Source organism: Podarcis cretensis (genome assembly GCF_951804945.1).
Source record: "Podarcis cretensis genome assembly, chromosome: 2".
Taxonomy (NCBI): Eukaryota; Metazoa; Chordata; class Lepidosauria; order Squamata; family Lacertidae; genus Podarcis; species Podarcis cretensis.
This window is the reverse complement of record NC_137171.1, coordinates 43,028,185-43,050,719: the sequence shown is the minus strand read 5'-3', so window position 1 is coordinate 43,050,719 and position 22,535 is coordinate 43,028,185. Positions and strand designations below refer to the sequence as shown.

The following is a 22,535-nucleotide window of genomic DNA, read 5'->3' as shown; positions in this document are numbered from 1 at the left end:
GTGAGGTATGGGGAAGTCCGAGAAAGGAGGCTTATGAAAATGAGGTTAAGAATTTATATTTGTGTGTTTCTTTGTATTGGTGGATGTTTTTATGTCGTTGTTATTGTTTTGTTTTAAAATTGGAAAACTAATAAAAATTATTATAAAAAAAAAAAAATAGAGTAGTCCAACAGTACCTAGATGGGACACAGTTTCCCCATCCATGGTCTACAGCAGTGAGAACAAACTTTGGCCTGTAGGTCTGCCAGTCCCCTCCATCTCTCCATTTGGCCTTGGAGACTGTGATCCACCTCCACCCACTCAAGTTTGTTTGCTCAGACATCACCAGAGCAGTGTAGGTTCCAGGCAGAGGTAATCAACCACCACACTGTGCCCGTAATGTATGAATCAGCCCTTAGTGAAAAAACTACCTATATCTGGTGAGCAGTGCTGGAGCACAACAAAGATGTATTGACATTGCAGTTCTGGGCATTGTTGGCTCTCCACCTGCCAGTCCTCTGTAGAGAGCAGTCAGGCTCATGATTTGTTATCTTTATTGCCAGTAAACTATCTGTAGTGAGCCTTGCTTCTCTCCCACCGATGACCGCAAAGTATAACTTTTAAAGAAGTGCGAACACCTGCAGTTCTTGGTTCGGCATCAAGGCTCTTGGTAGTTGTTGTTTTTTTTTAAGTTACCAACTGAACACTTAATGAGGGAGAAAGCAGAGTGTGTTCTATTTAGAGAGAAGCGCCTGTTTAATTTCCTGATGACTGATGCGCCTGACTTCTGTCCCATTCATAAAGTGGAAATGTCGTGTTAGGGGACTCATCCGATCAACTTAAAACATTTCAGACTCAGCTTTTGAATAAAATGTTTTCAAAGTACGGTGCGTGCTTAAAACAGTGATAAAGCAGCAATTAAGCAGTATTTTCTAATGGCAGCAAACTCTTCCAAAGCACCTGGTGTCTAAATGATGTTAAATATGACACAAGCTGAGCTGATGAGGGGGGAAATCACCATACTTGAAGCACCAGCACTGAAAAGGTCCAGCCCCTGGTAGATGCCGCCCCATTCCCCTGGTTCACCTGACATATCCATATGGGAGTAGGCCATTTTCTTAAATACCCTGGTCTCAGACAGTCTGAAACGAGGAAGGCAGTTGCTCTGTGGGAAGAGCATATGCTCTACATGCAAAAGATCCCAGGTTCAGTCCACAGGTTGAGCTGAGAAAAAGACCTGTCTTGAGAGCTTTTCCCAGCTAGTATATGTAGATAGCTAGATGGAGCCATGGTCTGATACTATTCAGGGCAGACGCCTATGTTCCTACTCACTCCACATCTTTCCCCTGCACCTCTGAAACCTGGAAGCTAACCGCTCCACCAGGTTAGGGGTACAGTTCTCCTACTGCCTTCAAAACTGCTGCTCAGAGGGCTCCCCCACAGGGCATGTGAATCCACTTTGTCTTGCGTGGACAGTAAAGTTAGACTCTGCTCATTGAATGTCACAGAAGATGTCTACACTGGGGCGGTCAGAGGCATTGCTTATCACTCTCCAGCCCAGGAGTCAGCCAGTTATTCTAATTGCATCTAGTAGTTGTCTCGGTGCTAATTCAGAGCTTTCCTTCACCTTTCAGAGATCTTGAACGATGTCATCCGCAGCATGAAGAAGGAAGGAGAATGGAAGGTAAAAATGGTTGCTGCAGCTCAGAGCACTGCATGTGTGGGGTGAGCTACACAAAGTCTGACTACAGGGTTCATGTTGCCTACAGATCAGTGATCTCTCAGCCTACTAATAAAAATTACCTGCATTTCTACTGGGCACTGCAAAGTTGCTTAATTCAGTCAGACCATTGCTGTCCACACTTAATCTGCAATGTAGCAAGTGTGTTGTTATTATTTGGGCCATGTGTTCACTGTGTCTTCCGTGGCAATTACCATTCCTAGAACTCCCCATAACTTTTGCTGTCATAAGAGGGTGCATTACCAGGTCAGCCATGAAATTACTGGCTGTCAACAGACCAAAGAGGTTATTGGAATAAGCTTTGCTCCACTGATTCTCCAAGGGCTTGTCGTGACTTCTGTAGAGCTGACTTCTAATTCTTTTCTGATTTCTTCTTCCAGAAAGGGAAAGTATTGGATCTCTCAGTTGCCCCTGTACACTGCAAATATGACTGAGAGAAAGAAAGAGATCCCTTTTTGCTGTGTCTGATTATGTGTTGCAGCAGCTGAAAATCTTGTAAGGGTTAGAAAGCACACCCACACCACAAACATCCCCACACCACAAACATCCCCACACCACAAACATCAGGAAGCTGATTTGTGAGACTCAGTGCATCCTGAATTGATATGTTTTGTAGAGCTTTCTTTGGTACAAGTGAAAAGGTCTTTAGCACCTAGAACAGAGATGGGGAACCCATGCGTTCCATATATTATTGGACCCTAACTCCCATCATTCCCAGCCATGCTGGCTGCAATTAATGGGATCTTGAGTCCAACCCCTTTTGGAGAGCTACTAGTTCCCCATCTCTACCCTAGAAAACCATCTGATGCTCCCATAATCCTGAATGTAAGAGCTGGTGGGGATTCTGCGTAAGGTTAATTCACTAAATTGTCCTCTTTGGAATGCTTTAGCCAGCAGACCTTTTTACAAGCAAAATCTATCTCCAGTAGTCCACAGTGGATACTCCCAACTCCATCCCAGAATATGTAAGAATTGAAAGTTTTTCATGCTCATTTCTAGAAAGAAAGCAGAGTCTTAATAGCTTAGAATGGACAGGATAGGTGGGTTGATAATTCTAGAGCACAGGAAGAAATGGGATGGAGCAAGCATGAACTTGTTGATTCTGCCATGCTGCCTTTTTAGTGGTGTGATTATTATTTTGATTTTTAAAAAAATCTCTTTTCTCAGTTAAAAATAGCTTCCTTCTGGACCACCAGATTTGTGTTCACTCCCATCGTTCTTCCCCTCTTTGTCCCTGCAGGTACTTGTTATGGATCATCCAAGCACCCGCATTCTCTCATCTTGTTTTAAGATGTCAGACCTTTTGGCTGAAGGAATCACAAGTGAGTACTTGAGCAAGAGCCTTGTATGTTCTGTTTTAATCCTGTTTTAATCAGAGGCTTATACTACTTTGAGAAATGCCCCTATCCTCTCTCTGGCACTGACACCTCCCTTCCATTCCAATGAATTATATGTGTATCAGTTGAAAGTAAGGTGGATCTGCAAGTTGCTGCATAGTGTAATCCTGGAACAAAATAGAAACCTGCTCCTCTAGGCACCTTCATGCTTTTAGTCAAGTCAGTGAATATGGTGTCGTCGTTCTCCTCCTTTCTTTCTTTCTTTCTTTCTTTCTTTCCCTTCCAAAATTCAGACATCTCAATTACATTTCCTCTCTCCAGTTATTGAAGACATTAACAAGCGCAGAGAGCCCCTCCCCAGCCTGGAAGCAATCTACTTGATCAGCCCCATTGAGATGGTAGGTCCTTAATCTCCGCATACTTGGGCAGACACTGAATTGGTGAGATCCTCCAGATGCCACTTGATAGAGGGGGAATCCCACAATAGTCACCCAGTTCCTTATTTCAACATGTGGCATGCTGGAGGCCCTTAGGAAGGGAGGAAGTTGGTGGGAAGAACTGTGGGCAAGTGGGGCAGGTGTCATTGGCTGCCTGCCGCTGTTTCCTGAAGCCCTATTATCCCCATAGGCCAGGAAATCTGCTCTTCCCATAAATCTCTCCAATTTAAGTATTCCTGGTATAGCTGGAGTATCCCTGTTTGTGAAACCAAGGTGAGGGAAGTTAGCGGTGGAAGCTCAAATGCAGATATAGCTGTTGCTAACAATCCATTTTCCTTCTGCAGTCTGTGCATGCTCTGATAAACGACTTCAAATCCACTCCTACCTTCACCTATAAGGCTGCCCACGTCTTCTTCACTGACAGTAAGTTCAGGGCCTGCTCCTAATCAAACAGGAAGGCAGGTCAAGGCTTGTTCTGGGAAGGGAGAGAGATGAGCAGATGGTGGGATAGAGGAACACTCCATAATCCTACTGAGAGATTTGGCTTCGGTCCCGTGGCATTTCCAGTCATCGAGGGCATTCCTGGCCTACCTGAAGGCCTTCCTGCCACTTGTACCTGTAGGTTTTGGACTGTGCTCCGAAGCACATACTGTTACTTGACATATTATCAACAGGGTTCAATGTGTTTTGGCCCCAGTGAGCATGTGCATTTTAGAAAACTCCCAAAGTATGTCCCTGAGCCTCCCGTGTCACATGGCTTGGAGAGTAGTTGATGCTTCTGCTTGAAGAGAAGTATCTGTCCTTCTCAGTGCCCTATTTGTGAGCTTCTTGGAACTTCCCATGAGTTTTCTTCTCATCATTGGGGAGAAGTAAAGGAAGACGCTGACCAGCACTGCTCAGGGTGGCCTCCAGTTCTGGGCCCACATGTCACACTGCAACCTCTTGTTTTCCCACCTTGGTAGCCGTCGGAGTGGGGTGGGGGGCTATTACCTAAGGAAACTTGCTGTGCAGTTAGTTTGGTGAGGGGAATGGGGAAGATCAGCATAATTCCTGCCGCCTCCTTGACTTTCAGCCTGCCCCGAGAACCTCTTCAATGAGCTCAGCAAGTCGCGAATCACCAAAGCCATCAAAACACTGAAGGAAATAAATGTTGCTTTCCTTCCCTATGAATCACAGGTGAGGAGACAGATGAGCAGAGGGTGGACTAGAATTGCTTGCAAATGGAGGGGCAGCAGCTCTGTCATTGTAACGTTTTGCATCAGGGATGTTGCCATTGTTAATAACACGTGGCACCACGTGCAGGAATTCTTGTGTGGGAGCTTTCTGCAGTGGCTGTACAAAATTTGAGGTGGCAGCCTTGCAGTTGAGATTTCTCAAGGTGTGTGATGTATATCCCACAGACCTCCCTCAGGAGTTTATACTTTGGCCACATCTTGGTAGCTTGGAAGGAACAATCCAGCTGGGTAAAGCAGACTTACCAAACCTGGTGTGCTGCAGTTGTCCTTGGACTACAGTTCCCATCATCCCTGACCATTGCCCATGCTAGCGGGGACTGAATGGAGTTGGATTCCAACCACATGTGGAGGGCACCAGGTTGGGGAAGGATGGAAGAAGCCATATCTGCTTAAAGTTGAGGACCGCTTGTAGCTTTGATTCCTCCGTGTGGCTGGATACATGCTTGTGCCTGCTCCGATAATGGAAGCTTAGCTGCTAAGTAATTGCAGAAGAAGTATCAGACTGTCACTTAAGTGACCATTTCAGCTAGTAGAGACTAGCAAGAGAATTTATATTTCAGTTATTCTGCCAAACTATTGAGAACAGCATCTTGCCTAATAATGCTGATGTTCACTTCTGCTGCTTCTCATAGTTTATTCTCAGTATTGGGGTGCAGGACTAGATTTGAGTGGATGGGTGGGTTAACAGGCAACTCGTATAAACTTTTCAATTTTTTTTAAACTATAGCTATTTTATTAAAAGGTTAACTAGAAGTTAAAAGTTTACAAAGAAAGGGGAACTGAGGTTTAGCAATTACTCCTCGGCTTTCATCAAATCATCTTGCATCTGCTTATAGAGCTTAATATGCTCTCATCACCTCAAGCAAGTTGCCAGATGAGTCTGTCTTGTGCTAGATAGTCCCTGTACAAGATGATGAATGAGAGCCCCAAAGAGCTTGAGGGAAGGATGCCAATTGGAGGCCTGTATAGGTCCAGGACCTATTACAGCACTTCAGAGGCTTCAGAGAACCAAGAACCCAGCAGCTTTTAATGACCTTAAAGTGTTGCACGTTCAGAGTTCACAAATAACCATTAGCTCTTGCCCCAGTGATGATCGTGTGATGTCCTGGATTATGAGATTATGATGAGATGGATTTTAAGATACAGGTTGCCCTGTCATGTTTGCACCTGTTGACATACAGTGTAGGAGGTGATGTTTTCAAACACAGTAATCCAGGCAGAGGCTGTTTTCAGAAAAATATTTCTTGAGAAATGGTGACTTCTGTGATTTTTCTGGCAGATTGTTGTGAAATACCATTGCTAGAGCACGGTGTAGGTTCCCGGTGGCTTCCTAACAGACCACTAGCATATTATTCCCTTTCTCCCATTTTTTTCTCTTTCTAGGTGTACACCCTGGACAGCCCGCAGAGCTTTCACCATCTCTTTAGCCCTTACTGCAGGGAGGATAAGAACAATCACTTAGAAAGGATGGCAGAGCAAATTGCCACGTTATGCGATACCCTCAAGGAGTATCCTTCGATTCGCTACAGGAAGTCAGTACCACTGCATACTGAGGAGTGGGAGGGAAGGGATGGGGAACTTGAGATACCAGGAGGATGTGGACAGAAGCATAACAGGCCATAATGCTTTGCAGAGAAGTTGGTGGGGGTCTTATATTAGGAGTTACAATGAGAGATAACCCAACTATTCATTACACCAGCTTTTCCTGGCATCCTGTTCTCCTGAGGTTTTGGAGTACACTCCCATCAGCACAGTACTCCAAAACATCAGAAGAGCTCCAGGTTGGGGAAAGCTGCGTTATGGCGTGAGGAAGCGTCCTGCAACTTATTGTTGGAATGGTAAAGAATCCTTGGCCACCTGCTCCGGATGGGTGTTCACTGCCAGGTGCCTGTTCTACTACAGAACAGAAAGAGGGGGTGAGAACCAGGGTGCTTATCTGTTGATGAAATAACTGGCTCAAGACCTCGCCTTGTTGCCATATCCAGTGCAGGAAGCAGTGCTCCTCAATAGCCTTACCCTCTTGATGTTTTGTTGTAGCGGCTCTGAAGAATGCTGCCTGTTGGCCCATGCAGTGTTGGCAAAACTGAATGCCTTCAAAGCGGACAACCCCACTATGGGAGAGGTGAGTGATCCCAGCATTTTTGCCACAGCTGAGGCAGTGGGAGGTCAGCTGCTCTGATACAATTTCAGAAAGCCCTGCAGCATTTCACTAGAAGAGCATGAGTATGATGACTTGAGAGATCTGGGGAAACTCCCTTGAAGTGCAGGAGAATGCAGAAGTGACCTTTCTCCACGCAGAGATGAAAAACAACCTGGGGCAGGGTGGCTGATGGCTGGCTTTCAGCTTTGTGACTAATTCATGGGTGGACAATTGGATGTGAAGCCTGACCACTTTACTGCCTTCCTCTCCTCCAAGCCCTGCCCTTGATGGCTAGCATGTTCCATTTAAATGGAGGCAGGGTGTCTTGCCAAACACCCACAAGATGTGCTCTTTGCAAAGGCTGCCTGTGAGAGTTTAAACATGTACTAAGAACCAAAGTAGATGGGCAAAAAGTTCCCCATCATTTTATTTCCGTTTGTTGTTAAAACTAAAACACAGCAGGGGGAGGCTGTGAATTTTATCGCAATAGGGGCTGTGTGTGTACAAGGGCATGAGTGTTTTAGCCCCTTCCCCACGGGCCGTCTTTCTACACTGCTCTCCACAACCTTCTTTTTTTCTCATGAGTGAAAAACCACTAAGGAGGCATGTGTATGACAATCCAAAAAAATGGTCTACAGGGAAAGGGTTAAAGCACACACAGTTGCACAGGTGTATACACAAAGTGCTGCTCTGATCAGGCCTCCTGCTGCCGTATTTCATTTCAAAAAAAGGTGAACGAAGCAAAATACCTAGAGAGATGGTTCACATGTTTCCCTCCCTCATCATTTAGTTTGGCACTGAAATTCCATTTTATGGAACCTCACTGTTTGAAGGCTAAGATGTCCTGTGCAAGATGACTTCCAGACAGGGCATTTCCCTCTGGCTTTGAGTCCCATTTCTTTCTGGTGTTGCTGCAGTAGTTCTAGGCCAGGGTGCCCTCTAGATGATGTTGGACTACAATTCCCATCATCCCTGGTGGTTGGGCTGTGCTGGCTGAGGCTGATGGGAATTAGAGACCAGAACACCATGTTGGCTCTCTTGCAGTGATATTCGAATTCCCATTTATAAAGAAAGGGGGCAGACCAGGACTGGTCTTGCTTGCTGGAAATAGTTGTTTTCCGCATGTCAGGAAATGTTATGTTAGCAGGAATTAGGGCTAACTTCTTCATGTTCTGGGGATTTCAAAATTGTGTGCATAAGAGGGAAAGGGACTTTTGGCTCACTTCCAGCTGATGTCACAGAAATCATCCATTATGTTCCCATGACATTGATGGAGCCACCACCTCCAGCCCAAAGGATGTGCTACTGCAGTGCTAGTTGCAGGGAACAATTTGCTTTGAAGCAGCTTTGCCCTCAAACAATAATTATCTCACTGGACAGGGAAGAAGAGGTACTGCCCACGATCAGCAATAGTTCTACCGTTTTGGGAAGACTGAGGGTAGCCTTGACAGTGGCTTCTGAAGGAGGTGTGACCACAGCAAAGGTACTGCAAGTGCCTTTAACCCAGGGGGTGCCTTTCAGGTGTTATTGGACTGCCAACTCTTATCAGGTCCAGCCAGTGGGCAGTGATGTTGGGACCTACAGTCCAACAACACCTGGGGAGCACAACGTGGGCTACCCTTGCTCTGTGTTATCTTCCTTGTCTGCAGTGTTCTTTGATTCATCTGAAAAGAACCATCTATAGGACACTGCTGTGTGTTTGTGTGGCCACCTCCTGGCATAGGAATGTACTGCACAAATGTGTAAAGGCACATTCCTGTGCTCATTCTGACTAGGCTTGAACATTGCTGGGAAATGAGACTTAGTGCTGGGATTTGAAAGCCTGGCTTGGGCTGCAATTTTGGATAGTTTGTTTTTAGCCCCCAAGCTGCTGTTGCCGCTGCATTCATAGAGATAGGTTTTCCTGTCGTCAAGGCAGCCTAAATGCTTTGGAATGCAGTGTCTCCTTTTTTAACTCACAAATTTGGCCTCATCCAAGCTGACTTCTAGTAGATATCTGTGAAAGGATTTATAGGCAGTCCCTGTTGTCCAAACAAACCCTAAATAACTTTTGTAAAAGAGCACCAGAGGCAGAATTTCTACCCCAGATAACAGGTAGGTCTGTGGCTCACAGTGACGGCTTCTTTCCTTTACAGCGTGCACAGCCTGACATGTTTTGAGTCATCTCTGCACTAATGGGATTGTGCACTGCCAATTGGGAAGGGATTTGGTACATTTTAATAATTGCATTTCTGACCATGCCCTCTGCCCTGAGCTTGCTGGAGAGGTTGCACGCAACTGGTAGCTAGTGCAGCAGGCAGGTTTACGGGGGGGGGGGGCGGGGGAGGAAGGAGGCGCGAGGCCCAGGAAACTGGAGCACACAGCCTTTCCTTCTGGGCTGCTTGGTGCTGGCCTCAAATGGCAGCTAATCTCTCTCCTCACCTTTTCTCTTCCACTCTTCTCAGGGTCCTGACAAATCTCGCTCTCAGCTTTTGATTGTAGACCGCAGCTGTGACCTTGTATCTCCGCTTCTCCATGAGCTCACCTTGCAGGCCATGGCCTATGACCTGCTCACCATTGAGAACGATACATATAGGTGAGGTCCGGTGGTGGTGGCAAGAACGCAAAGGTAGAAATCCCTGGAGGGGGAGAATGCCTCTTTGCTCAGGTAGCAGCCATGTGTGTCTTACCAAAGCCTTTTCCCCCCTCTTGCCTTTCCTCAACCCTGCCAGGTATGAATCCACAGGCATCAGCGACTCACGAGAAAAAGTGGTACTGCTGGATGAGGACGATGACCTGTGGGTGGATCTGCGCCATATGCACATTGCCGACGTCTCCAAGTGAGAACTTGTTTGTGTTTGCGCACATCCTGGTTGCTGGAAGTAACCCATCCCAGATGTGTCTGAATCAATTATTTTGATAGCTGTTGCCTCACTTCCCAGGTCCACTTGGGTTACAACTTATGTCTACAGCCAGACTGAATCAGGTGGTAATAGCAAATACAGTCTTCCTACACCGGCACTGCTGCTGCCCCTGATATTAACATCCCTTCTGCTGTGGGGAGCTCTGACTTTTGCAGCCTGCATGGAGCACTGCTGTTTATTACAGAGGCTGAGAGTCAGATCTCTGTGAGTTGTTAGGAACAAAGGTAGCTGCCTTATACTGAATCAGATCATTGGTCCCTCTAGCTCTGTTGTCTACACTGATTGGCAGCAGCTCCCCAGGGTTTCACGTGGCGGTCTGCCCCAGTCCTGTCATGTTGGGTATTGACCTTGGGACCTTCTGCATGTGAAGCAGATGCCCTACCCCTGAGCTATGGCCCTTCTGCTTGCCCTCTGTTTGGCTGTAGCTCTTCAGAGAGCCCATTCCAGAGCAGGCCATGAATGTGACTTTCTTCCACAGGAAAGTGACTGAGCTCCTGCGGACCTTCTGTGAGAGCAAGAGACTCACCACAGACAAGGTGAGGCTGCTAGGCTGATGCCTATGTGTTACTCTTCTAGCCGTTCTTCCCCTGGGGAGTTCAGAGAGGCTTCCTGGCAGTGTCCCATCCAGCAGCTTACCAAGGCTGGAGATGCTTAGCTGAAACTCCCCACCACTTGAAGTTTCCATGTTCAATTTCATGGAGATCTCAAGTGTTGCTGGCTGGAAGCTCCAGGGTACGTGGGGTTCGGTAAGAGTTGAATGAGTTGGGATCGCCCAGCCTGCAGATTTTCTTAGTGTAGGGAAAGTTGTTTTTGGTCCATATCTCTGATGCCATCTGATCTTGGCATTGCTGGTCTCTCCATTTCCCTTTCTAGGCCAACATTAAAGACCTGTCTCAGATCCTGAAGAAGATGCCCCAGTACCAGAAAGAACTGCACAAGGTAACAGATGCAAGGCACCAGGGCTGTCATTTTGCTTTGAATAGTCTATTCTCACCACCACGACCACCTTTCCACTCTCAGAGCACCTGCCTCTCATGGAAGTAACAAACAGATAAAAAAAAAAACCCAGAAACCATTCAGCAGCAGTTAGCAGGAATTAAAATACCAGAAGTATTTCAGTACATTTCCAAATTGTTTTTAATTGCTTCTACCTGGCTTTGGAAGGCTAGGAGAGAGCAGGGCCAACATGGAGCAGGGCCTCCCCAGAAGACCAAAGCATGGCAGCCTCACATGGAAGGCGACAGTCCTTAAGAATACCTAAGATGCTTTCTTGAGGCTTCAGAGTTCAAAATCAGCACCTTGGGACTTACAGATATGCTGCTTGTTCTTTTAGAAGAGCAGTATTTTTATATTTATTGGTTTGTTTATTGTTCTTACTGGTCACTTTTTAAAACAAAAAGTGGACTCAAAGCGACTTACAGTATAATGCAAACATTAAAACAAACATGAAACTAAATAGAACCTAAAAGCTAGAAGCCTTTGCTTACATAAGAGGTGCTCTGTTGCATCCCATCCAGTAAAGGAGGCCCTAGAGATTGCTGCTTGCCCATTGAGGTTTCACTGTGAGGCAAGGAGAAGGGATGGTCAAAGACTGGTTGGCTGAGGAAGTAATCATTGTCCTACCCCTCCCCCCATTCCCCACCTCCTTCACCCTGCAGTATTCCACACATCTGCACCTGGCAGAGGACTGCATGAATTCCTTCAAGGGCACAGTGGAGAGGTTGTGCGGCGTGGAGCAGGTGAGCATGTTAAAGAGTCTGGAGCAATGTAGGAGGGGCTGGATAGCCTTACCTCCCCTCCAACTTCGCTCACTCAGAGCTCAGGCCATGGACAGACGCATAGAGCAATGGACAATCTCCCCTTGCTTTCTTGAGTAATGTTGTCCTGTGATCTTGGGAGATGGCTCCATGAGAGCAGCCAAGCAGAAGGGGATTGATGGATGTCTTCCCTGTCTCCAGGACTTAGCCACGGGTACAGACGTTGACGGAGAGAAAATCAAAAATCCTATGAAGACCATTGTGCCGATTGTCCTGGACACCAATGTGGCCGCATTGGATAAGATCCGCATCATTCTGCTCTGCATCCTCCTCCAGAACGGTACTCCCTTGTCCACTTCTTCTCCTCCCTTGTGTCGTCCGCAGAGACCTAGGGCTTTCCTCCCAAGACATGGTTTGAGTTTTGCCACTGTTGCCTTGAGAAAAACTGAGGCATGGGTTCATGGGACTATTGTTGGGGCTCTTTCTCAGCATCCAGCAGCACAAATGGGTGGGTACATATATCTTATGTACAGCTGCTTGGGGCAGGTGCTGGCGTGACCCTGAGGGCCACGTCTAGCATCCTGGAGTGCTGTTTTTCTGAGCCACATTCTCTCTGCATAGGCATCAACGAGGAGAACCTCACCAAGCTCATCCAGCATGCCAACATACAGCAGGACAGGGACATCCTCTACAACATGCACTGCCTGGGGGCCGCCATCATGCCAGAGGTATCTCAGACCCATTCTTTGTTGCAATCTCTGTGCAGGTGGCTTGCGGCTGGACCAGCTTCCCCCAACCTGGTGCCCTTCGAGGAGGGCTTGCCAGTGTTGTTGGACTCCAGATTCCATCGGTGCCAGCCCATCTGGATGATGGGAGTGGTAGTCGGCAACATCTGGAAAGCACCAGTTGAAGGCTGGCCTAAGCTGTTATGGCTGGGTCAGGTTGTGCTTCTGCTGTTGCCAGTGTTCTTTGAGAGTCAAGGCAATTCTTGGTCTTTCAGGAAGTAACTTCTGGGTTTCCTGATAAGGCGACTCTCCTGAGGGAGGGAAGCCCTTCCATCTGTCTGTCTGTCTGTCTGTCTGTCTGTCCATCTATCTCATTCTGCTTTGTTGTTTTTCTCTTTTGCCTCTTTGCCTGTCTCTTTGGCCAAACCAGCTGGAGCCTGTTTGGTAAGCAGTTGCTCATTCCTGAATCTCTTTCCACTCCCCTCCTCCAGTGCAGCTGACTTTCAGCTTTAATTTATTTTGTTTCACTGATTCCTCACCTCACAGGACATTGGTGCACACATGAAACCTATAAGGAAAGTGCGACTGGAGCCTACCTACCAGCTCTCCCGGTGGATTCCTTTTCTTAAGGATGTCATGGAGGTACACAGACAAGGGTCAGGGTGGGGTGGGGAAGGTCGCAAATGCTACAGGAAAGAAGAGGGTTTCTTTATGCCACCTGCCTCAGAAGTCCTGGGGGACTTCACTGCAGAGAGAATCTCCCTTTGGAGGCAGAGTAGTTGTATAAGAGATGCCCCTTCGGAGGTGAGGCTATCAAGATGTAGAGCACAGGGCAAAAAAATCAAGGCCAGCCCAGCATGGATACCCTTCAACATTTCAAACAGTTTCATGCTCCCAGTAGGGCACTACAGTGCACATCCAGAAACATGGAGTGTACCCTGGGAAAGGCAGGTATCTGTTCCTTTCTTTTCCCCTTCTGTCTCCTCAGACTGGGAGCCAATTATGCAGATGGCTTGCATATCCAGTTTAGTCCCTCTAGAGCATCAAAAGAGCTGCCCATTTTGGTGGGGTTCACTTGATTCCCCCCACAAAAGAGTAGTACAAACTGAAAGCATTCTAAGGCAGGGCCTATGGTACAGTCTCTCCATATTAGTCACCTGGACCTGTTTTGCCCTTCCTTGTGACTACCATGAGTAACACGTTTACAGTGTGCTAGGTCCTTGCCATCTCCCATTCCTTCCCCACTTCTGGTCTGAGAATGTGTCCAGCCTAAAAAAATTTCTTGTTTTGGGGGCTTCTGTATGTGTTTGTCCTGTGACCAACTTTTGCTGCGGTCACTCTGAATCATGCAGGCCATGGGATGCGGGTGGGTGTGGCTTGCATTCCTTTGCTTGGGCCAGGCTGCCCTCGGCTGACAAGGTTGCTATTACCCTGACGATTCATCTTGGTACTGCCCATTGATCCAGCTTCAATCTGATAGTTAAATCCAATCAAAGGAGCCTTTTGCCTGCTCTCACCCCAGCCAACTCCACATAGCTCTGTGACCTGGGCTGCACAAAACGTTAAGCTCCCACCATAAAAAGTCAACAAAGGATTAATCTGAAAGTCCTCATTATGAAGCATTCCCGTGTTGTTGTATAGCCCAGGCCCATATGCCTCTGAGCTGCTGGAGTGGTTTGGTTGTGAGTAATGCTTAGAGGGATGGGGGAAAGGATTCTGATAGTATTTCTGCCACAGAGGAGGGATTTTGGAGTAGCAAATGAGTTGGGCAAATAAGTGGTGATTGTTCAGCATGCCTTATATTATCTGCCCTGTGCCATTTTCTGTGGTGTTATGCCACATCTTCTGTAATGTTGACCAACGTTGTGGTAACTGCCTGGTGGAAATCAACCCTTGTTGTTTTCCTCAGGGGTGCTGAATAATTCACCTTTATTCTTTGGCCTGTTAACAAGCCAACCCCCACCCCAAATAAATAGTCAAGTTGAACAGTGGAATGAGCCCTGCAGCTTATTATTTCCAGCAGAAAGAGAAGAAAGAAAGATCTTTTCTTCTTTGTTCATGTTTTCACAGGACGTCATCGAGGACAAGCTGGACAAGAAGTTGTGGCCTTATGTGTCTTGCCCAGCCCCGGGCCCTTCTTCACAAGCTGCTGTGAGGTGAGGAAAAGTGGAAGTATTTTGTGATGCCTCCTTTCTCTATCCCACCCGCTTCCCAGGTCTCCACAAACACACGGTTCCAGGGCTTGCATCTACATTCCAAAAGTTTATTTCAAGTTGTCGTCCCCCCCCCCGCCCTTTTATGAGAACAAAAGGCCATAAATAAATCTTAAACCAAATGAGAAATGAACCAAGGAAAAGCTTTTTAAAAAGTGTGTGTGTTTATCTTCCTGAGACTTATTGGTGGACAAGATCTCTTCCTTTATAAGGCACAACATGAGAATTCTACAGCTGCAGAGTATGCAGTAGGGATTATTCTTCTCCAAGCAAAGGCAAAGAAGGGGGTGATGGTGCCAAAATTTGTTTGGAGGGGCTGCTTGGAGGAGTTAAGAGAGAGGGATAATCCATATACACTAGTGTTTGTGCAGCAGGATTGGGTGGTGGTTGCAAGATGAAAGAGATCGAACAGGCACTATTTTGTGGTGTCAAACATCATAGCGCTGTAATGAGTCACATCAAACCTTGTAGTTCTATGATGCCCAAGTATGATACACGACCTAATACACCATGACAGAACAAGAGAACTGCATCTGAAGCTGCTAGTGCTGCTTTTATCCAAATAAAACTCCATGTGTGTTATGTTTCCCTGTCCTGCTGTGTTTGATTCATTTTATTTTATTTTTTGTAGAAGCCCTTTTTTAGATTTCCTTTTCTCATTCTTAACTCTAACTCACATAGCAATATGTTCCTTGTTCCCTGGGCTGAGACTGTGCAGGAGCCATCCTTTACAGAAGCAGCAGGCCCAGCACAGAGAGAAAAACTCTGCTTTGCTAGCTGGCATGTACTTAACTTGACAGTCTTCTTGCAGCTGGTGCCCTATGCCCACATAACATCTTTTCCCCCTCAGTGCTCGCTTTGGCCATTGGCACAAGACCAAGACAGCCACCGAGTACCGGACAGGACCCCGCCTCATCCTGTTTGTACTGGGGGGAGTTACCATGTCGGAAATGCGCTGTGCCTATGAAGTCACTGATGCCACGGATGGAAAGTGGGAGGTGCTAATTGGTAAGTGTGCTGATGAGGGGCGTGTCCAGGGCACAGATCACTCCTTAGGCTGGAAACTATTCATAGGCAAGTAAATGATTCAGGAATTTTCCTGGTGTTCCTTGCGACATATATTGGAACGCACAGAGCAGAAAGCAAATTCAGACGGGTTTTCTGGAACTTGACAATGCACTCTTCTAGCAATGGGGGCTTCGGGGTTAAAAGTAGTATACATATAAACATCATCATTATTACTATCATTATTGGGGAGATGTAATGCTTCTACAAGGGACCCAGGTGGCGCTGTGGGTTAAAGCCTCAGCGCCTAGGACTTGCCGATCGAAAGGTCGGCGGTTCGAATCCCTGCGGCGGGGTGCGCTCCCGCTGCTCGGTCCCAGCGCCTGCCAACCTAGCAGTTCGAAAGCACCTCCGGGTGCAAGTAGATAAATAGGGACCGCTTACCAGCGGGAAGGTAAACGGCGTTTCCGTGTGCGGCTCTGGCTCGCCAGAGCAGCGATGTCACGCTGGCCACGTGACCCGGAAGTGTCTCCGGACAGCGCTGGCCCCTGGCCTCTTAAGTGAGATGGGCGCACAACCCCAGAGTCTGTCAAGACTGGCCCGTATGGGCAGGGGTACCTTTACCTTTACCTAATGCTTCTACAAATGAATTATTTCTGGCTTAAGATAAAGTTCTTCGCTAGAGAGGGGTTGTCCTGGCAGGTATGGCTGCTTCTGGCAGCCGCTTTTTGATGCCAACCTATATATTGCCAACTTTCACTACATGGATTTGTTGAGTATCACTTGTGTGTCCTGAAGCTCTTTGGGTAAAATCTTCTCCCGACTCAGTTGGCATGGACCTGGGAAGGTTGTTTGCTACATTCTTCTTCAAACCTTGGCTGGAGAAACCAGTTGTAAATTGAGATATAGAGCTGTGGCAGCATTCCTGTCCAGAAGTCCATCATGTGGGAGCTAGCAAGTAATGATGAGCTAGTTGCTGGCAGAGCACAGCAGCTTCTTAACATGTGGGCCTGTTTGCTCAGTGTGATCTGCAGAATCGTATCACACACACGTGATCTGTGATGGACTCCTCTAAGGTTGCCCTTCCAACTTTTCTTCTCTGCTACACAGGCTCATCCCACATCCTGACTCCCAAGCAGTTCCTGGAAGAAGTGCGCAATCTGACTGAGCAAGCTCCACTGAAGTCCTAAGAACATCCCACGCCCCTAAGAGACTGTCTGACAGCAGTTCTGTTTATCTGCCCAGATAAACCTTTATTCTCAAAGAGATGCCTTTTCACACACACACCTGTCTTGGCTTCTGTCCTTTTGAGACCGGCCCCTCCTTCAGCCAGCTATCATGAACGAGCATGACATTGGAGGACCTGGTCTGGTGTCCAGGCCGAAGACAAGGGTCCAGCCACCTGTTACGTGAATCCTTTATTTAACACTGTGATGAGGTTTCTGGTTGCACTTTATTTTCTGTTCCCCTCTTCCCCCCAACCTCCGCCCAGCCTTCCCCAAAAGGAGGGGAAGTGTAAACTGTATATCTGATGGATAAGCATCTCCTACTTCTCCCTTCATCAGTGCAGTTATTTACTCCTTCGAGGGGGATTTCCAGGAAATGAGCTTCTTTGATGTCTACACACATGTCCTTGTCTAGACTCCAGCTTGGTTCTCATTCTTTTTCTTTTTCTTTTTTTGGGAGGGCAAAGGTAGATTGCTCACTGAAATAACTTATTTTTGGTTGTTGTTGGTTTGAGGAAAAGTTTGAATGGATTCAAGTCCATTTACCCCCCAGTCCTATGTAACGTGTAGAAGCAGTAGCTGTTCCTGGATTCCCAGTGTTGCAGGCCTGCTGGTTCTGCTGACACCTAGTATAAGACGGGGGATACTACTATTTTTAAAAGACCAGGGGAGATGAATGTATGGGAGGTGCTGTGTACTACTTGCATTGTGAGACTTGTTTAGCTCTGCTGAAGAATCCCAGTGTATATAAATAAATGTGAAAATTAAAGTTGTCTACATAATTTGTTCTGTGACTCAAGCTGTGAAACTTTGGTGGTGGCACAAAACGGAGTTAGCAGGCAGAATGGTATCCCACTTGATGGTGGATCAGCTTGCTCCTTTTTTTTTCCTTTAAGGAATTTTATGTTTCTCACTAGGAACCTTAAATCTTGTTACAGGTTTATGTGGCCCTGCTCTCTTCTGTTCACCCTACTTCCTCGTGTAAGATGAGGGAGGCCCAATTTGGACTTGACATAAAACTTTAGTGTTACATTTGCTCCTCCCTCCTGTCTCCTCTTCTAGCGCAGCCACAAAGAGATTGGAAACTTCCACTTTTAAACTAACCAGAGTTCCCTGTTACATTTGAACTTGGGGGGCCTTGGTTAGTTTAAACTCTGCTTTGTTCAAACAAGCCAGGGACATAAAATAATGATTTGATCCTGGCTTGTTTGAGCAAACCAGTGTTTAAACTAAGTGTGAGGACCCTGTGACCCTCTAGATGTTGTTTGACTTGATTCCCATCAGCCCCAACTAGCATGGCCAGTGGTCAGGGATAATGGGAGTTGTAGTCCAACAATATTTGGAGCACAGATTCCTCACCCAGGGTTTAAATTAATTGGAGTTTGCCAAGTTCAGACATGTTTAGGAAAGTTTTTAATGTTTGATGTTAATATTCTGTTGGGAGCCTCCCAAAATGGCTGGGGAGGTCCTACCAGATGGGTGAGGTATAAGTAATAAATTATTATTATTATTATTATTATTATTATTATTATTATGAGCTCTACTTAGTTTTTAAGAGGAAACTGATGCTTCTGATCTTATTGTAACCTTGCGTGAAGAGGAGACACGAGTGTGCCAGCCCAATACTTTCTTCTGCTTGTTCTTAAAGCACTAGAGTAGGGAGTTTGAGGCCCTCTTGTCTTATGACCAATAGTCAGGGATGATGGGAGTTATACAGCAACATCTGGAGGGCAACAAGTTCCCCATCCCATGTTATAGTGGCACCTCTGAAAAGGTCCAGTGTGGTGCCAGCCAATCCATTTCATGGCATCATAGATGCAGGTGGAAAGACTCTCCGAGATTACGTTTAAACACCCAACATCAGAGGACATTTGAGGGCAGATTCACATTTATGCAGCTAACACAAGTTCTTCAAATGCACCAGTGGTGGTTTATGCATCAAATCCAAAGTGTGAATGAAAAAAATGATTTTCTGTAACCAGATTTGTATACAGGAATTTGAAGATGTATGTATTTTACCTACATTGATGGGGTGGTTGCAGGAAGACATCTGTGTGGCACTTCTCTAGATTCAGGAATTGTATTTACCACATAAAGAGTGGAGCCATCCTGACTGAATTATAAAACATGGGAGCAAAATTTTGGCAGTTTTTTCTTTTCTTTTTTGGGGGGGCCTGTTTCACATTTTTTTTGTTATGTATACTAAAATGTTAGATATGAATGTTTCAAACATATTTATCCTGTTTGCGACAGCACCAGCAAGCCAGGATTGGCTGTAATACCTCGCGGTGTGTGCACTTACTGTGTTAAAACTAGGGCTGCTGTTTCTGTAATGTGTGAATAGATATTTGTTGATACCTGTGAGATTCCATGTTCCTCCTTGATCTTTGGGGCTGGGCTTCCTCTTTTTTTGATATACAAGCTAACCAACCGTTGCTTATTGCCTGGTTTCAGCTGCCTCCCAGTTGTGTTGAGTGGGGTCGAGACCCCAATAGCCTAGTAAGGGATGTTTACATGATGTTCTGCCGTAGATCTGCCTTGGACACCCCCAGCCCAATCTGCTGTGTATGGAGCTTTTAGTCCTGATCCCTGCTTGGGAATTATCATCTGCAATTAATATCCATTTGGATAATTGCTGTACAGCAGCTGCCATGTGGGTGGGTAGTGGATTTGGGGTGATGAATTAGTACGAATGTTTGTTTAGGAGCCGCTAGTGCCTCAATGGATTTCGACCTGATCTTGAGGAGAGGGCTGCATAAGCAAATCAATGCTTAGAGACTAGAGCTCATTCTTCCAAACCCAACTAGCAACTTGCTGCTGCAGAAACAGTCTCCAGAGCATGAGCAGAGCAATCACCTTGCGTCCCTCCCTGCTGGGTCTAAAGGGATTCCTCTCTCTGGAAATATGCCAGCTCTCAGTTTTGCAGGTCCAAGCATGGTCAGTCAAAAAATTTGGACCAAGCTTCTTCATTTTTTAAGGACTTAATAGGATTTGAATGGTGACAAGCTGCCTCCTACATCATGTTCAAAGCACCTTGCAGACTTTATCCCAGTAATTTGTGCAGGAATCTTGTTATACAATTGCATGTTATTGTGGTGGCTTATGCAGACAGTAACAAGTGCCCTGCAGTAACACGGCAGCAAAGCCATCTTTAGCCCAGAAGTGAATAAATAGCAATCCAACCTGATTCTGTAGGTGTTGCCTTGGGGTAGTTCCTCCCTATCTTGCTCCATGCTTCTTTCTACAGCTTCAAGAGCCTCCCAGTAAAAATGGAGGTCTTCCCTCCATTTCCTTGTTGCATTTCTGTAGCAATCCTCAACTAGGTTGAAACCTTACATATCTCCCATGGCCCATGTAGTCCGTTCCTCCTGGAGACAGGCAACAGCTAGTTGCTGCTTTACAGTTACACAACTGGCCCCTAATGCTGGTTAAAACCTTGTAAGCAACCGCTGTCCAAAGCCGTTTCAAAAGTGGCTTCAGAGTTTTTCCATTGCTTGAAATAAAACCTCATTTCCTAATTACTGGACAGGCTCCAAATAACTCCTAACCCCATCTGCTCTGTGTCAGCTAGGGGGGGGGGAAGCTGACGTGATAGTTACATGATATTTGTATTACCCTCTTTTGTTGTGCTAGCATAAGGTGAACACCTCTCAATCACAGCAGGCATCTGAACGAATCCAGAGCATCTGTGTCCAGTTTGCTAAAGCAGGTATGCTGAACCCTGCCTATAGTACCAGGACTCTGGGTTTCATCTGTCTTGCCCGCTGTCATTAGTATCACAGCTCCCTTTAAAAAGCAGCTACTGGGCCATGAAGAAAGGAGCAGTCAGGGAGCACTTGCACCACTGAATTAGCTCTCTAGTCTGTTGTGATTGCTCACACCACAGTCCCAAGGGACTTTTGAACCCACTGTTAAGTTGACATGCTATATTCATGAAAACAGTGTTTCCATTGGCACATAGTTATTGAATGCCGGCAAGAAAAACCAAAGTACAAGCTAACCTATGCCTGACTGCTGTATTTTGATGGTTCTAAATCCTGTGTTCGGCGGTTGGGGGAGATGCGCTGAAGGCAAATATGTTTGCTTCATATGCATTCAGTAGAAACCAAATATTCTGTGGGGAAGAAATAGATCTAGCAACTTGGAGCCATTTTAATTGCACCTGCATTGTGGCTGTTGGGGCCCTTGCAGCTTTTCCACTAAGGGCAAGCTTCCTGTTCTCTCCCACTTAAAAAAAATCCCAGTTGAGTTTCCTGGTGTTGGGGTTAAAGGTAAAGGTAAAGGGACCATTAGGTCCAGTTGTGACCGACTCTGGGGTTGCGGCGCTCATCTTGCTCTATAGGCCGAGGGAGCTGGCGTTTGTCCACAGACAGCTTCCGGGTCATGTGGCCAGCATGACTAAGCCGCTTCTGGCAAACCAGAGCAGCGCACGGAAATGCCGTTTACCTTCCCGCTGCAGTGGTACCTATTTATCTACTTGCACTTGGGGTTGCACTCCCTCAAATGCTACTGTCACCCTAAAGCAGGTGTTCTCCTGACATTCTAAAGCTGAGTGTGTTGTGCTTGAACACTCTCTCTCTCTCTCTCTCTCTCTCTCACACACACACACACACACACACACACACACACACCTCTCTTTTGGCTGACACTGCCCTCCTTCAGTGCAAGAGGAGTTTCCAACTCAAGTTATTCTCTGCTTCAATAGGGGAATTCTTTATCTTTCATACCTTCCTTTTCAAGACCATTGAAGACCAGTTTTTTTCTCTCTATATCGATCTGTTTCTTTTCTTTCCTTCTTTTTCTTTTTCTTTTTCTTTTTCTTTTTCTTTTTCTTTTTCTTTTTCTTTTTCTTTTTCTTTTTCTTTTTCCTTTTCTTTTCTTACCACCGTTCCCTAGAGGAGTCAGGTGCCATAGAAACTTGCTTTGGCTAAGTTGGCAAATGCACTGGTGCTAGTGCTAACAAGGCTCCAGGGGCCACGAAACTCCATCCGCCCTGCATCTGATAGCGCAAGGAAATGGAGATAGCAGAGGACGGTCTACAAGTAGTGGATGTGAGCATCTCAGGTAAGCGAGAAGAACAAATGGGCAGGCGATGGGTGTATGTGAAGTCATTAGAATTTCTCCATCAGGTTTAGAAAGGCAAACTAGTTCTGGTGTGCCTTTTCCCACTCATAAAGTACATCACACACCCAAAGGGAAGGAAATGGCAAAGACTATAGGTATCTGTAGGAAAATGCTTTCTCTTTTAAGGGAAGGGACTATAGTTCAGTCAGCGGTGAAGTATGTGCTTTGCAAACCAAAGGTACAAATGGCATCTCCATTTAAAAGAGGCTTCTCTGCTGGGAAGCTGCTGCCTGCCATAATGGGTAATGCAGGCTAGATGGACAAATAGTTTCTCATCTGCTATAAGGCAGCTTCCTCAGTTCCTACAGATAAATATGGTGCTGATAATGTCAAGGTTGCAGATAAGATGGTGGAAATGTGATGTCACACTTACGTATTTGCTCCATTAGCACCATTAGGGTACAGTTTCTTGATTTCCCTTCTTTTCACATTACCTCTCATATTTACCTGTTCTGTATCACGTCTACAGGTAAAAAACATGTTTGCTGTCTCTTCGCAGGCTTTCCTCACCAACTTCCTCTAGCAATTACCTGTTCTTTATAATGCAAAAATTACATGCTCACACGAATATGTTTCAGTTATCTTAAAACTGCAAAACCTTCTCTGGTGTGATCATAATAATAGCTATGTTTTCTCAAACACAACATAAAAAGATTCTTGGACAGCAATATTACTGCATTTAGCAGATGTTAGAAAGCTATCAGTAAAGAACA

General features: G+C 46.1%; 1 protein-coding gene across 2 annotated transcripts in view; it reads left to right on the top strand.

Annotated features, from left to right (window-relative positions):
- STXBP2 (syntaxin binding protein 2) overlaps positions 1-17,467 on the top strand; it is a 42,071-nt gene extending 24,604 nt beyond the window's left edge. For both annotated transcript variants that reach the window (XM_079966077.1, XM_079966078.1), the window contains 18 exons: positions 1,614-1,663; positions 2,961-3,042; positions 3,379-3,455; positions 3,839-3,917; positions 4,567-4,670; positions 6,113-6,261; positions 6,767-6,851; positions 9,314-9,444; positions 9,581-9,688; positions 10,251-10,308; positions 10,646-10,711; positions 11,431-11,511; positions 11,731-11,869; positions 12,151-12,257; positions 12,801-12,896; positions 14,325-14,410; positions 15,318-15,475; positions 16,583-17,467. In XM_079966077.1, coding sequence (XP_079822203.1) covers positions 1,614-1,663; positions 2,961-3,042; positions 3,379-3,455; positions 3,839-3,917; positions 4,567-4,670; positions 6,113-6,261; positions 6,767-6,851; positions 9,314-9,444; positions 9,581-9,688; positions 10,251-10,308; positions 10,646-10,711; positions 11,431-11,511; positions 11,731-11,869; positions 12,151-12,257; positions 12,801-12,896; positions 14,325-14,410; positions 15,318-15,475; positions 16,583-16,662 — 1,736 coding nt within the window. In that variant the 3' untranslated portion in view covers positions 16,663-17,467. The remainder of the gene's footprint in view (positions 1-1,613; positions 1,664-2,960; positions 3,043-3,378; positions 3,456-3,838; positions 3,918-4,566; positions 4,671-6,112; positions 6,262-6,766; positions 6,852-9,313; positions 9,445-9,580; positions 9,689-10,250; positions 10,309-10,645; positions 10,712-11,430; positions 11,512-11,730; positions 11,870-12,150; positions 12,258-12,800; positions 12,897-14,324; positions 14,411-15,317; positions 15,476-16,582) is intronic.
- Positions 17,468-22,535: the final 5,068 nt, after the last annotated feature.